Below are 13,346 nucleotides of genomic sequence, written 5' to 3' on the forward strand. Positions count from 1 at the left end.
CTTAATATAGGAACGTCACACTTAAATTTGAGGTGCTAACTTTGCCTGTTTATTTGTTACTATCCACCCATCAGTTTATTACACAAATTTGTAACATTTGAGTTTGACATCTTTGGCTCACTGACTATTCCAAACCAAAACGTGCCCCAAGATTCTGTGAAAAGACTGGCAAATACCGTACCAGTAGAAAACAGAAATAAGGACTGTAAAGGTCTTTTAGCAAGAACGGCTGTTTTCAGGCCACAGCTTTTTCATGCAGAGGCAAGTACTTCAAACTGTAGCAATGGGCCACTGAGGGGAACACCTGAGTTTAAGTGTGCTAGATCACAGAAGTAGCAGTGGTCTCATTCCAAGTCAAAATTATGGATGGTAAAAGGCAGAAGCCAATGAAGCGAGCTGAGGGCTGTGATGCTCCAATCCTTGTCATCAGCTGTAACAGAAACTGAAACAGTGACTTGTCTCACACCAGCCTGTACCTGAACTAAGAGAATATAAAGACAATTAAAGTGTATTTGTATGACAAAAGGGAAGAGAATAGTCGATTTTCTGATATCAAACTGAGCACAGATAGCTTTGTTACAAGTTATGCTTACACTGCTCAGTTGAAAGTGAAAAAATTTAAAGTGTGGTTTACATCAACAAGAATGCAAAAGCATTTCAGTAGTGTACCCTCCCTCTAGCATATACTTTTCCTTCAAACTACTTCAATTTAACACTGTTTCACTGGAAGTTCAAATTCTAGTTGTCATTATATGAGTGACTGCAACACACAGTTGTTTGGGTTTTTTAAACAAGGAACTAATATTTAACTAACAGCAAAACTCCACCCTTTTCTTTTCCTACTGAAACCCACAATTCCCATCGGCAAATGGCAAAGGTAAGAATTCAACTTCATTCTTAAGCTACTATGTACTACAGCTCAATTGTTTTGCACTTGCTCCTCCTCTTAATTAGCTCTAAGAATTTTTTGGGGGTTGCATATTTACAGCATGCTGTTTCGGAAATGACATATTACAACTTCAGCATGCACTGTAGTTTCAAATAAACATTAGGAAACAGACTTCATATTTCAAAACCTTCATTCTCAGGGTACACACTGCTTCTCAAATTTCATGGCTGATCACTGACACACAGAACCATACATCAAATCTTAAAATTGCCATACGTACATGTTTCTAGGTATCCAGTGTACTTGTAATACAGATTACTGTCAAATCCTTGGATAAGTAAGTGCATATGTGTAATTAAGTCCACTTAAAATGAAACTAGTGTCAGAATTGGGGTATAAGAATTTTGTATCAAGATTTATAACCTTTAATAGGACCATTAAAATAAAGTAACTTATGTAATGGAAAACATACCTCTCTAAAGAGAAACTATGGGTTAACTTCAGAAGAACCATGCTTCTATGTTTTCTATTTGCAATCCAGTAGCATGTGTTTGTCACTAGAAGTTCATTAATTATTCTAAAAATGGCATTACCAAAATGCAGCTGTATGCAAATTTTTATTTTATTTTTTGAAGGTGGCATTTCATCTATTTTTAAAGATGAAATTTACCAGTAGAGCTTACCCTGTGTTCTTAGGATTACTCAGTACATGAAAATACAAACATCAGTAATGAGCTCTATTAATGCAGATTTCACTTCAAGCTAACTTAGATTTACTTCACACAGTTAAGTGAGTTCATTTCACTGGAAAAAAAGGATTCCCTGAAGCAAAAAACATCAACTACTGTGGATGATATTGCCCAACACATTGCTGAAAAATAAATTCTGATTGGATTTTTCATTTTCCCCCCCTCAAGCAGCACTTTTAAAAATACAATCTTTTAATGATTGTTTAATTTTCATATAACCAGAATATAAATCCTTTACATACTGCTTTGCTGCAGTATAATGTCTCATTTTTCGTGGAAAAAAACTAATTACGTGGTTCACTGAGTTGCCTGTGGTAACACATCAATTTTATTTACATTCAAAAGTTGGACTTCAGTTTAGTCTCAACACTCTAGTTAATTCCAAGCACATTTTATACAATAGTTCTCTCCAATTCATTAGTAATACCTCACTCTAGCTTTTATTTGAAAAGGATTCTGAGCTATTATAATCTTGTTTCAGATTTCCAGCACTTTCTGAGCACTAACACTTTTGTAGCAGCAGTGCTATTCCACCCTTAAATCTAAACAGTTTGCTATGAAGTCTAGCCTTACTGAAATAGTTCTGCAAAAGAATCATTAAACCGTCACTGCAGAACGCAGCTATTAATGTTTCACAATGAATGCCAATTCATTTTTCCACAAAAACAACAGAAAAACAATAACTATTGTTTGGCCAATAAAACTTGAAGATTAATTACTCAACATTTCAACTATTTAAATTGAACTAAGCTTATATTTTGAAAGCAGGAAGATTAAGAGGAAGAAGTATGGTACTCAGCAGAGAATTTCTTGGCTTTACCTTCCATCAATGTCTTTCCTTCAAACTATTTTCAGAAGGCAATGTGTTGCAATTAACAGTAAAACCTCCAAATTCCCAAATGTGAAAAGATTTAAAATGTTAATTCTTGGGAAATTAAAAAAAAAAAAAAAAAAATAGAGAGCATTAGGCTATCTCACGTATGACCCTTAGGTAGATTTCATCTTTTTTTGTTACCTTTTAGACATGGATATTGCAGACCATAAAAAGGGAAAAAATGCAGTACATTAGAATGGTACATCATTGACTAGAACTGATAAAGAATTCATTAGTGCCACATGTATTCACTTGATACTACTCTGAACACTGAGATTCAGTGTTAATGTTGGGAGAAAAACCACCGAAGAAGAATTAAGGAAAAGGTAAGCGCAATCTGATATCTAAATGGGAGACTCAGATTTTTTTTTTTTTTTTTTTTAAACAACTCATACCCTTGTTGTCTATAACTATAAACCAATTTCAGAGTAAAAAGAGAGAAGAAGTTGGAGTGGTGGGAAGAATATTTATTTTAAAAAGAAAACAAAATAAAATGAAGACATCTTGCCCAGACACAATAAGGCTCTTGTCAACTTCATGTGTATAAAAGGAGTTGGCATTTTCCCATGAAGCAATTCCTTAATCCCAAATGATGGCATAATAACCTCATTTAATATGCCTCCTTAAAAGAAAAAGTTTATTTTGTCTAAGCTAAACTTCAACTGGCAATCACCGGACACCAATTAACAGTGTCAAATATAAGGGTCACAGAACAATTCTGCAAGCTGAGAAAGTATGAATTCACTTTTAAATCCTATCTTCTTTCCAAAAGAATGTAAAAGTTTAACTTTGTTTTCATGTCTTTGGAAATAATCTATGCTAGGCAATTAAGAAAATGCAAATGACTTATCATGGGTAATCAACCCAGAAACAGACTTTTCAGTAACTTAATATTCCAATAAAGTCTTCTGTCATATGAACCTACTTGCTAATTCCACTCTTAACTCAAGAACCAGCAATTAACCATTTTCAGATTTCACTTCAAATTATTAATAAGTGGTACTCAGCTGCTTGATATTTGTAGCTTCTTTTTAAATTGCAAGCCTTCAAAAATACTTCCATTTCAGCTCCTGTGAGATTCCTTTTATTCCTCGTTCGTAAACTGCTTTTCTGTATATTAGCTGGTCTCATTCTAAATAATACTGAGCATGGCAATAGTTTGGGGGTTTATGTAGTTATCTACAGTACATAAAACAAATTGTTGTAATACACATTCCATGCTTGTACACCCTTCAACTAAGCCTATCAAAGCAGGAAACAAGGAGATAACCTTTTGGTAATTGCAAGAAAGTATCAAAGCTAGCAATAACACAGTTTCAGCAGCAAAACACTCCCTTCTTTCCCACTTTCATAATCTTATAATAGAACTAAAGATTTAAGAGCACTTTCATTAAAAGCAATACTACTAATTTGTACACCCATTTCACAGGAAGGGGTGCTTATTCTTGATTTTACACATTGCTTCACACACTTAAAATACATTTTGACAGACAAGAACATCTTCTCATTCAATAATTAACATATCTCGCTACACAGCAGTTAAGAACATATTTCCTGTCTCCCGAAAGAGTTCCCAATTCCTTACAACTACAGTAAATCTAACACAGTACCTTGAAAGAACCTTAAATAGGCTATTTTAAACTGAAACAAGTAAAGGAGACTTTTCACTCCTTTATTCTCTTTCATATTAGTAGAATAAAAAAAAAAATTTTTTTCCAAATTCAAGTTTTCCATAATTTTTCTTCAAATCCCTAATAGATGCTGAAAAACACCATCTACTTAACATTTATAGGTTAAATATTTACTTAGAAGACTTAACTGATAAAATAAACTTCAAAATCTCGAAGTTCGTAAGTGTGCATCAAGAAGCCTACCTAGCTGTAATAAAAATACTGAAATTGAGCCCTGGCAAGTTTTTCTGCTCCAGAAACATCCTTGAAAACATAGCTGGCATGCTCTGTTTTCCTGTAGGTGAAAGTCTACCCACCAGCAACTTGCAGGTAGAGAAACAACAGCAGAAATTAAGTCTGGGCCACAACTATATGGTCTAACACGGATGCCTTACAAAAAGTCCTTCCTACAGCTAACATTTTTGCCTCTCAACATTTATCAGCACACGGGGATTACAACTGCGTCAGCCCAATGTCCCAAGAATTCATAAACAGGAATGAACTAAAAAGCTCCATGTTTTTCCTGTCACAGATCAAATTTTAACTACATTTTTAAACTTACCAAGCTGTGAATATCATGAACAATAATCTTTCAGGAAAGATTTACCTAATTAATTCAAGATAATCTATTCTTCAGAAGAGTTTCCATCAAAATCCTAACATTCTACCTCCAATATAGTACAAAGGGTTATTAGTATCTTTTGGGGGGAAAGCACCTCCAGCAATTAATGGATCAAGTGCAATATACCAGACAATACATAAAAAACAAAGGGTTTGGCTCAAAAGAATTTAGCCCACAGAAAAATAGTAACATTACATATACCACCTTCCCTTCACAAGCCCTTCCCCCTGCAACAAAAAAGTTGCTCAGAAAGAACTGTCAATCTGATCTGAGGTGAAAATGTCTTTACGTGAATTTTAAGCGAGAGTGAGTCAAGAGTTAACTGCAACTGTACCAACACTTGAAGGATGATTGTCCCAAGAGTAGCAAAATGCTAAAATTGTATTTATTTTCTCTCAAGGAGCTTTGTACTGTTAAGCTGCTATTTTGAAACTATATGATGAAGCACCTGTCACAATACTGGGTTTTCACTTCTGTGCCATGCATTGCTTAGGCCAACAATAACGGCTGGAGGGTACAGATGGGTGTCTGGAGTTTCTCACTGATGCCCTAAGTTCCTCATATTTGTTTGTCTTGTCTTCATAGCTTCACAGAGGAACACATATGATGGCAATCCCAAATACCTACCAGAAGCAGTGATTTCAGGCAAACAAGCTATAAGATGATAGTTCTTTAAACAAAATGGCATCCTTCTATCAAACACCCAGAATCTTATTCAAGATACTGCGTAACATTCTGACAGCCTTCCAGAGTCCACCTCCAGGGTCATGTTTACAGTCACCAAAACTATATTCTCAGTAGCCGTGCACATCATAATTCCTGCATTATTCTTGATAATTCAAGTATTCTGTACCACACATGTAACAAAGCCGAATATATCCATAAACTCAATACGCAGATTACAAGTTTATAGTCAAAACTGTCAGACAAAAAGGTTGTTTAAAATGTCAGACATAAGTATTCTTTGCAAAAAGCAAAGGCGGCAACTAAGGAACAGGTTATCACCTGCTTATAATCTACATGGAATGCATAGGGTACAAGGCAGGGAAGAGGGGGGAGAGAAGAAAAAAAAAAAAAAAAAAAAAAGAACCCCAAGAGTCAAGTACAAATTGCCTATGGTGTTCCAGATGGTATTTGGTCACCAAATGCAAATGAGATCACTGCAACTTGCAAATCTACAACTTCCCTGTCAAAAAACCTGCCAACAGTAAGATACTACCTCCTCACCATTCCATTTCTTCTGTAGAATTTAGAAAAAAAAAAAAAATTATGGGAAAAGGTACCGCAGCTGTACCACTTGTCAAAGTTCTTCAGGCAGTAATATCATTAAATAGCATTTATCCTTGAGAAAACAAAACTTCCACAAACTAAAACACTCCCAACTTTTTCAAACTTGTAAAATCACTCAACTTTTTTCTCCCATTCAGTGACCCCATACCAATTAGCTTTTTTCACTTGAAACAGAATAAAGATATTCCGTCTTTCTTCAAATTGAAATCCAATCATAATAAAAACCAGAACACAACAGCTGAGGCTGGCAGGAAAAAGACATGTAGGAGTATGTGCAAGAGACACACCTATGAAATTCACAGCTGTCTAGCTAATCTAACTACTTAACTGATCTATAGCTGTTCTGCAAATAATTGTTTTTGCTTAATCTCCCATGACAGCATTTAATTATCTACAGTTTTGGAAAGCTACTACATAAACAACTGTTCCTAGTACCTCCTGTTTATAACTACTAAGTTGTTTTCTCTATGACTATTTGAAATTCTTTTATTCAAGGCAGATTGTTGTTTCCATAATCATCTATCTTGAATGTTATAAAGATAAGGCAACCCACACATTTCATATGCAAAACTTTAAAAAGTGTTTCTAAGTCTCAGTTTGGACTTATCATTTGTTTAACAAAAGTACTAAATGTCATCCAATATTATTTGAGCTACTCTGTTATTCAGAAAAATCAATAATTCTAATCTAGACTTGAATGAATAAAAGACAAAAATTTAAGTTGCCACTAAATTTTTATTACCCTAATGAAAATTTCACTTTTAAAGCACAAGTCCTAGGCAGGAGAACAGAAATCCAAAACACTGTGAGCAACTTCATACTTGGTAAGAATTCATGATCTCATTAACAGCCATTACTTCCTAAAGTTCATACATCTCAAAAGACAGGATTTGTAAAGCTGAAAATGTTTCCGACAGACTCTAGTCTTCCACTTGGATTTGCAGTGGCAGATTTCTGGGACTTGTGCTCCTAAACGTATGAGTACAAACACAAAAACAAAGCTCTGGTCATTGAACTATAAGTTACTGACCACAGTGACAACCCAACCCATACAAACAAGATTTTAAGCCAATGCAGCTTATTTCATGACTAGGTTATACCGAAACAACCAGCACGCTATGGTGGCTCAGCTGACAGGCAAGTAAATTGCTATGCTTCAGTAACTCACTTATTTTCTGTTTGTATGCCCACATGCAAAGTCCTTTATATTTTCAAGAGCATGTAAACTCAGGAAACCAATTTCAACTACCAAATATTTCAGTACTGTGGTCTGCTTATCAATAAAAATCAAAATAACCATGTTTCTTCTGCCTTGCTGCTGCATGAAACTTTGAACAGTGTCCTTTGTCGTATTTCAAGGAATCCATGTACATAAATGCCTGATTCTGGCAGAATCTGATGTCCAACATTTTGTCAGTACTGATGGTTGAACTCTAAAAAACTACTGAAGAGAGCAAGACAGCTCAATCAGCAGTACAAATTATAATACTTTTACAATTACCTCACTTTAAACTATTATCTGCTAAGTCACTACAAGCGTTTCAATGTGCTTTTAATATAGAACAGGTAAACCTATCATTATTATTTACTCACATTACAAAGAATTCCAAAACCTGCAGCGGGACAAAAGGAGATTAATTCCCAAATTCTTGCAGGGTCCTGACAGCTAGCAGGAGCATATTTCTTCTTCCTTCAATTACCATGTACTTCATTCCCCTAAACAAGTTACACATAGTCCTCCTTTCTCCATCTCCAGACTCAACTTTGCATCTCTTCATGTCCCTCTGTACCTTTTTCTTTCAGACATTTTTACTTTAACGTGAGAGAACATTGCAAATAAGGATCACTCAATGATAGTGCTATTGTACCAGGGTAGACACATCTTTTCAGTAGAGCTGGCTGCAGCGTTGTGAAACACAGTGCACTCAAACTGTTTATCATCAGTGTGATACTGCTGCTGTTGACACTTAAAAAACCAGTGCTCCTGCAGACAATTTTCAGATTTAATTCCACTTAAAAATTATCGTGCTAAGGCTCCAGCCCAGATGCTTCACAAAATTTTGGACTAAACAAAAAAAAGTGTCAAAGTGGTGCTATTTTCTACTTGCTATACTGTATCCCATACCGTATCTGAGCAGGTTCAGCTATTCGTATATTTAAATGGTTCACAATACCATTATCACTGGAAATAGCATTATATTGTTGTAACCAAGATGTTAGATATAAACAAGCTACATCAATTTACAACAGAAACAGAAGCTATCACCTGCAACTCCCCTCAAATAAAAAGACACTTAAGTCCCATATACTACATTTGAAATATTAAATAAACTATATTTCACAAAGAGAAAAGCATATATTATTAAAGCTTTGCTGGGTAAGTAGAAATATTACCCAAGCTTTCATTCAAAACAGGTACCTCATAAAAAATTAATGTCAGTGGAATGGCTTGGTGCAGCACTTCCGAGCCACCTCTTTAATTATACATGATCACATAGCTACCTGCTATGTGTAGAAATACGCCTGAAGATACACAGTGTTTCCTATCTGTGATTTCACAGGCTATATTACCAAATAAACAGTCTGGTATTCATGAAAGTATGAAGTTTGTAACAGTCTGAAGATAGGTGATTAGAACAAGATAACGAATAAGAAAATGAACAGAGCAGAACCCAGAACCCAAACAGGGTAGGGTAGAGGTAGGGATATAAAGGACAACTAAAGCAGACTTCACAAATACAATATTCTATGTATTTGAACTGGCATATAAATTTTATCACCAAGGAACCAGAAGGTAGAAAGGCTATATCAGGATGAAAATTTATTGCAAAAAACGAGGAACTGATCCTTATTATCGGGGGGTGGGGGGTGGGGGTGGTTTGGGGGTTTTTTTTAATCACTACTATTATTCCAGGATTAGTGAACTTTCATTGTTTTCATCCAAGACATGAGAGGTGAAACAAGAAACAAGTATTCATGCAGTCTAACAAAATATCTTTTAAAAGTTAAAGTTTTCAGGCAAACTAGGTCTACTTATAGCAACAATACATCATTGAAAAGGAATTAATATATAGTGGATAGTCATAGCCACAAAGGATCGCAACAGATAAAGTTAGTTTTGTTCTATAATTTTAAGGCTACATATTCTGGAGACACTGAGGACAATCAAGTTGCATAAAACTTACAATCACATAAACTTATCATTGTCACCTTTGTCTTACCCTCCCCTTGCTTCCTTTTATTACATTCACTTGTTGCAACTTGCCTCCATTTACACTCAAATCCTGTAGCATGACCAATGTGGCAAGTTCTGACCTTGCAGATTTACCTGTGGTGCCATGGAATTTGCCTGACTGTAGCATAGCTGTTTTATTCCATCAACTATTACCTTATGCCAGGGTTTATTTTTTTATTATCTAATTTTACAGCGCATCCAAGATTTCACAAAAATTTAAGTAATGGTGTTGGATATAGGTCTCCTAAGTTCATTTCAAGTTTTCATTTTGCATTTTATCAACGGATCACTTGCAGCAGAGAAGTCAAATTTACAAGCTTTTTATTTCCTTTAGGTCTTAAAACACAAATTGTGACAAAATCACATATGGTAGCAAGTTAAAGTCTTTAATGACAAAGTTCCTTTTCCACTGGAAAAAATATAAATAAATCAAGAAACAAAAGAGAGTAACTTACTGTGCAGTTCACGATGTATCACATCTACAAGATTTGGTTCATCTCCCCACCAGAATATCCATAGCTCCTTACAATCCGGTTTGACGTCACGGCGCCACACACAAAGCAAATTAGCCTGCAAGCAGCGGATGAAGCTGAGCAGAATTGGATCATCCTGTGCTGGGGCTGAAATGATAGGGCCACAGTCCCCATGACCTTCAAAATTGTACCTACGCCATTTGATGCCTGTGAGTTCAGCCTACAGGAGGGGAAAGAAAAAAAAAAAATAAAAAGTCATTAAATCACTATTTCAAAATTTAGTTACATTCATAGTGCTGGTTTCTTTCACTTTCATTGTTTAATTTGTACAATTTAGCTCTAAGGAGCCGAAGTTAAAAACTCCTCCTATTCCCACATTTTCTTCTTTTCCCCCTCAAGGAAAAAAATTTTAGAAGCAGTACTGAATAAACCTGGCTTACCCCTGCATTTAGGTTTTTCACCACAACTTGACTCATTTCCAGCAGATTCATTCATTTCTAACGTTATTGTTATCTTATTGTAATCTAACAAATTAGAAGGAAAAAAACAAACAAACAAACAGGGAGAGGGAAGAAGGCCCATTCCCTACATGCTGCTTGGTGGTCAAGTGAGTTCAGTGTCAGTCCGAAAGTTGACCACTCGGAAGTCACAAAGAAAAAGTACTACAGGACATAAGAAAACAAGTGACTTCATGAAAATGGTCAAATACAGCTTCATATTGTGGTGTTACAGGTTTACCACACCTGCTTTTTATTTTTATTTTGCTCAAATGAGCAAAAACAGAATAAGGAAAGTTGCAATTTACTGTCTCTTGACCAGAGAGAATTCTCTTATTAACCATCAAGGAAGAATAAAAAGAGCAGGAAAATGGCTACCCAGACTTTTGGGAAAGATTTTCCCTCTACACAGGGTAAAAACCTGAAGAAGTATAGGTGTCCCACTGCAAAGCTGTGTGAATAAACAATTGCCAGGGAAGAAGCCGATAAAGTAATCAAACCATGAAAGAGTTGGCAGCTAGAACCAGGTCAGCAGAGCAATGGTTCTAATTGTTCAGGGTTTTTTTTCTCTTTTCACTTTTAATAGCAGATGCTCACATCTGTCACATTCAGTTCTTCCCGCCTCTGAAGTGTCCAGATTGTTACCTTTTTATCTACTTCTACTACCCTGCCCATCACACTCTACCTCTCCCCTCCCCAGCCTGCTGCCTGGTTTCCTTCTCCCGTGTTTCCTCCACTCCCAGTTTGTCCCTATGACTGTTGCTTCGTCCTCCTTTCTCTCCACCCTCCACCGGCTCTGGAAGCCTGCCCAGGACACAAAGGGGAATACTCGTGTGAATTCTAGTCTAGCTAGCATGAGTATCATTATCAAATAAAAAAGTGGTATGTATATACTCTGTGTTCACAGTGGGCTTGTATTCTAGTTTCTAACCCATGTTACCACACATTCTCACTGCTGTTATTACCTCTGCTTCATTTACAGTATTCACACCTTCACTTTGCTGCTCAGAAATAGCTGGTGTCCTCAGCCTTAAAGTGGTCCTACAGGAAAAGCCAGCTGGTCTACAGCAACAAGCTGCAAAAACTCAAATACAGCATCCACACCTTTGACAAGAGAAGTCACTGCCAGGGAGAAGGGGAAAGACACAGCAGTGGAAACACTAGCTGTAGGAATGCCTGCCTCCTCCCTCCCAATAAATTAAGCTGTATCTAAACAGCAAAATTCCTTTCCTTCCTCTTCACAGTACATATAGAAAATATCAACAGGAAAAAGGGTGAATTTTTACTCCTAAAGAAAACAAAAGACTTGCAAATCACGTATTCCTCCCATTGTCATCATCTGCACAAGTACATTTGACCTACTGGCCTACACTGCTACTCCAAAACCCATACTACATGTCACATACAGAAGGATCTCCCTTTTCAAGTCCACTTGAACTTAGTTCATTTAGAAGTTTAAACTCTAAAGTTTACTTTCCTTCACCACAATAACTGGAAGTAAGCTGTTACTTGTTCAAGAGCTAGCTGGTTAACTGCTGAGGAGCTAGAGGTGACGTTCATCATACCAACAACAGAAGCAAAAAATACCTGTATTTCTTTGATCTTAGAAATATCTCCTCTAAAACAGTTTCACCTCATTCTGCCTGTATATTGCCTAGCACAGCAGGGTTCTGGCCCATGACTAAAGTTTGTGTGACTATGCCTCAAGGACTATTTCCCCAAACACTGAATTACCCAGATTGCCTATTTAATTTTCCTTTGAAGAAGCCTCAGCAGTCACACAGGAATACAGTAGCTGACCTCTACTGGGAAGGGGAAAAATCTGACAAAACACTGAACAGCAGTGAAATTGGTTTTATTTTTTGCATGCCTCTAAACCACCAGTCATCTTCAGTTCCACATTGCGGAAGTGATGCTACCTATCCTGTACCACATCAGCAGGACACCAACGGTGACGAAATCGCAGACAACAGTGGATTATCCCTGCTAAAGACTTTCTACAGCCAGCATTACTGCTTTTGCACTCTAACAGAAATGCTGATCATCTATTCAAAGTTTTGGGGAAGCATGGAAAAGCAAATCAGAAAAGATAGTCAAGAATGGCCAAGATGCACAGCATATATGCCATGTTCCTGGCACAAGAGAAGGCATGGGAGTGCAACAGGAAGAGGCAAAAGGGAAGGACAAAAATTATTTTTTCACAGTAGAGTGCCGCGTAGCGCTGGAATACCTCGCACATTACATAATACTCTAAAAAAGTGCTTACACATGCTTCTCCAAAACACCTACATCTGTTCTACATGGATGTCTTGGAAAAGGAACGTGCAGAGTTTCTGAAAAAGCGTAATGAATAGGACTACGAATCACAAAGCACCAAAGATTAGTGCCACCATAGGCAACCTAGGAAAAAAAACGTTAAATGTTTATATGTCATAATCCACTAGGAACATATGGTAAGTCACAAAAAACGTGGAATAGAAGGATGACAAAAACAAAAACCCAACCAAACAAAAAAGGTTACTCAACAGCACCACTCGCTTGATCAACACAGCAATAACTGTCTGAAACAGCAGAGAAGCTCTTGCAACTTTCTGGTAGCTCTGAGGTATCAGCCCATAACATTCCATCCATATTACAGATGAAATATCATCAAGAAGAGCATATAGAAACCAGCAGAGCTCCATCCAATTTAATTCTACGCTAACAAACTTCTGGAGTGTCTAGTTCTTTAGACCGAGGAATGACTAACTACTAGAGCTAACCAGGGTCACTAGTGACCACCCACACAGAAAGTGACTCCCAAGAAAAGGAATAGACAAGTACTGGGGGTTTTGGACTTAGTAGCAGCATAAAATGACATCTCTTACATCGTTTTCTGGTCAAAGTTGCAGAGATGCAGTTCAGTGCATTTATTTGGATATGTGCGTTTCTGCTTAAATTTTTAATAGGTAAGCATCAATACTAATCCCTCAGAACTTCTAGATTTTGTCCTTACGTTAATTAAAACTGAATTCAAAAGAAGATCTGAATCCAGAAGGAGTACACAT

The 13,346-nt window shown here is 36.5% G+C and overlaps 1 protein-coding gene across 1 annotated transcript in view; it reads right to left on the reverse strand.

Moving 5' to 3' along the window:
* Positions 1 to 13,346, reverse strand: part of MED13L (mediator complex subunit 13L) — a 206,540-nt gene that overhangs the window by 176,264 nt on the left and 16,930 nt on the right. The window contains exon 2 of the mRNA XM_052798138.1: positions 9,785 to 10,022. Coding sequence (XP_052654098.1) covers positions 9,785 to 10,022 — 238 coding nt within the window. The remainder of the gene's footprint in view (positions 1 to 9,784; positions 10,023 to 13,346) is intronic.

The sequence above is a fragment of the Harpia harpyja genome, chromosome 9 (assembly GCF_026419915.1).
Source record: "Harpia harpyja isolate bHarHar1 chromosome 9, bHarHar1 primary haplotype, whole genome shotgun sequence".
NCBI lineage: Eukaryota > Metazoa > Chordata > Aves > Accipitriformes > Accipitridae > Harpia > Harpia harpyja.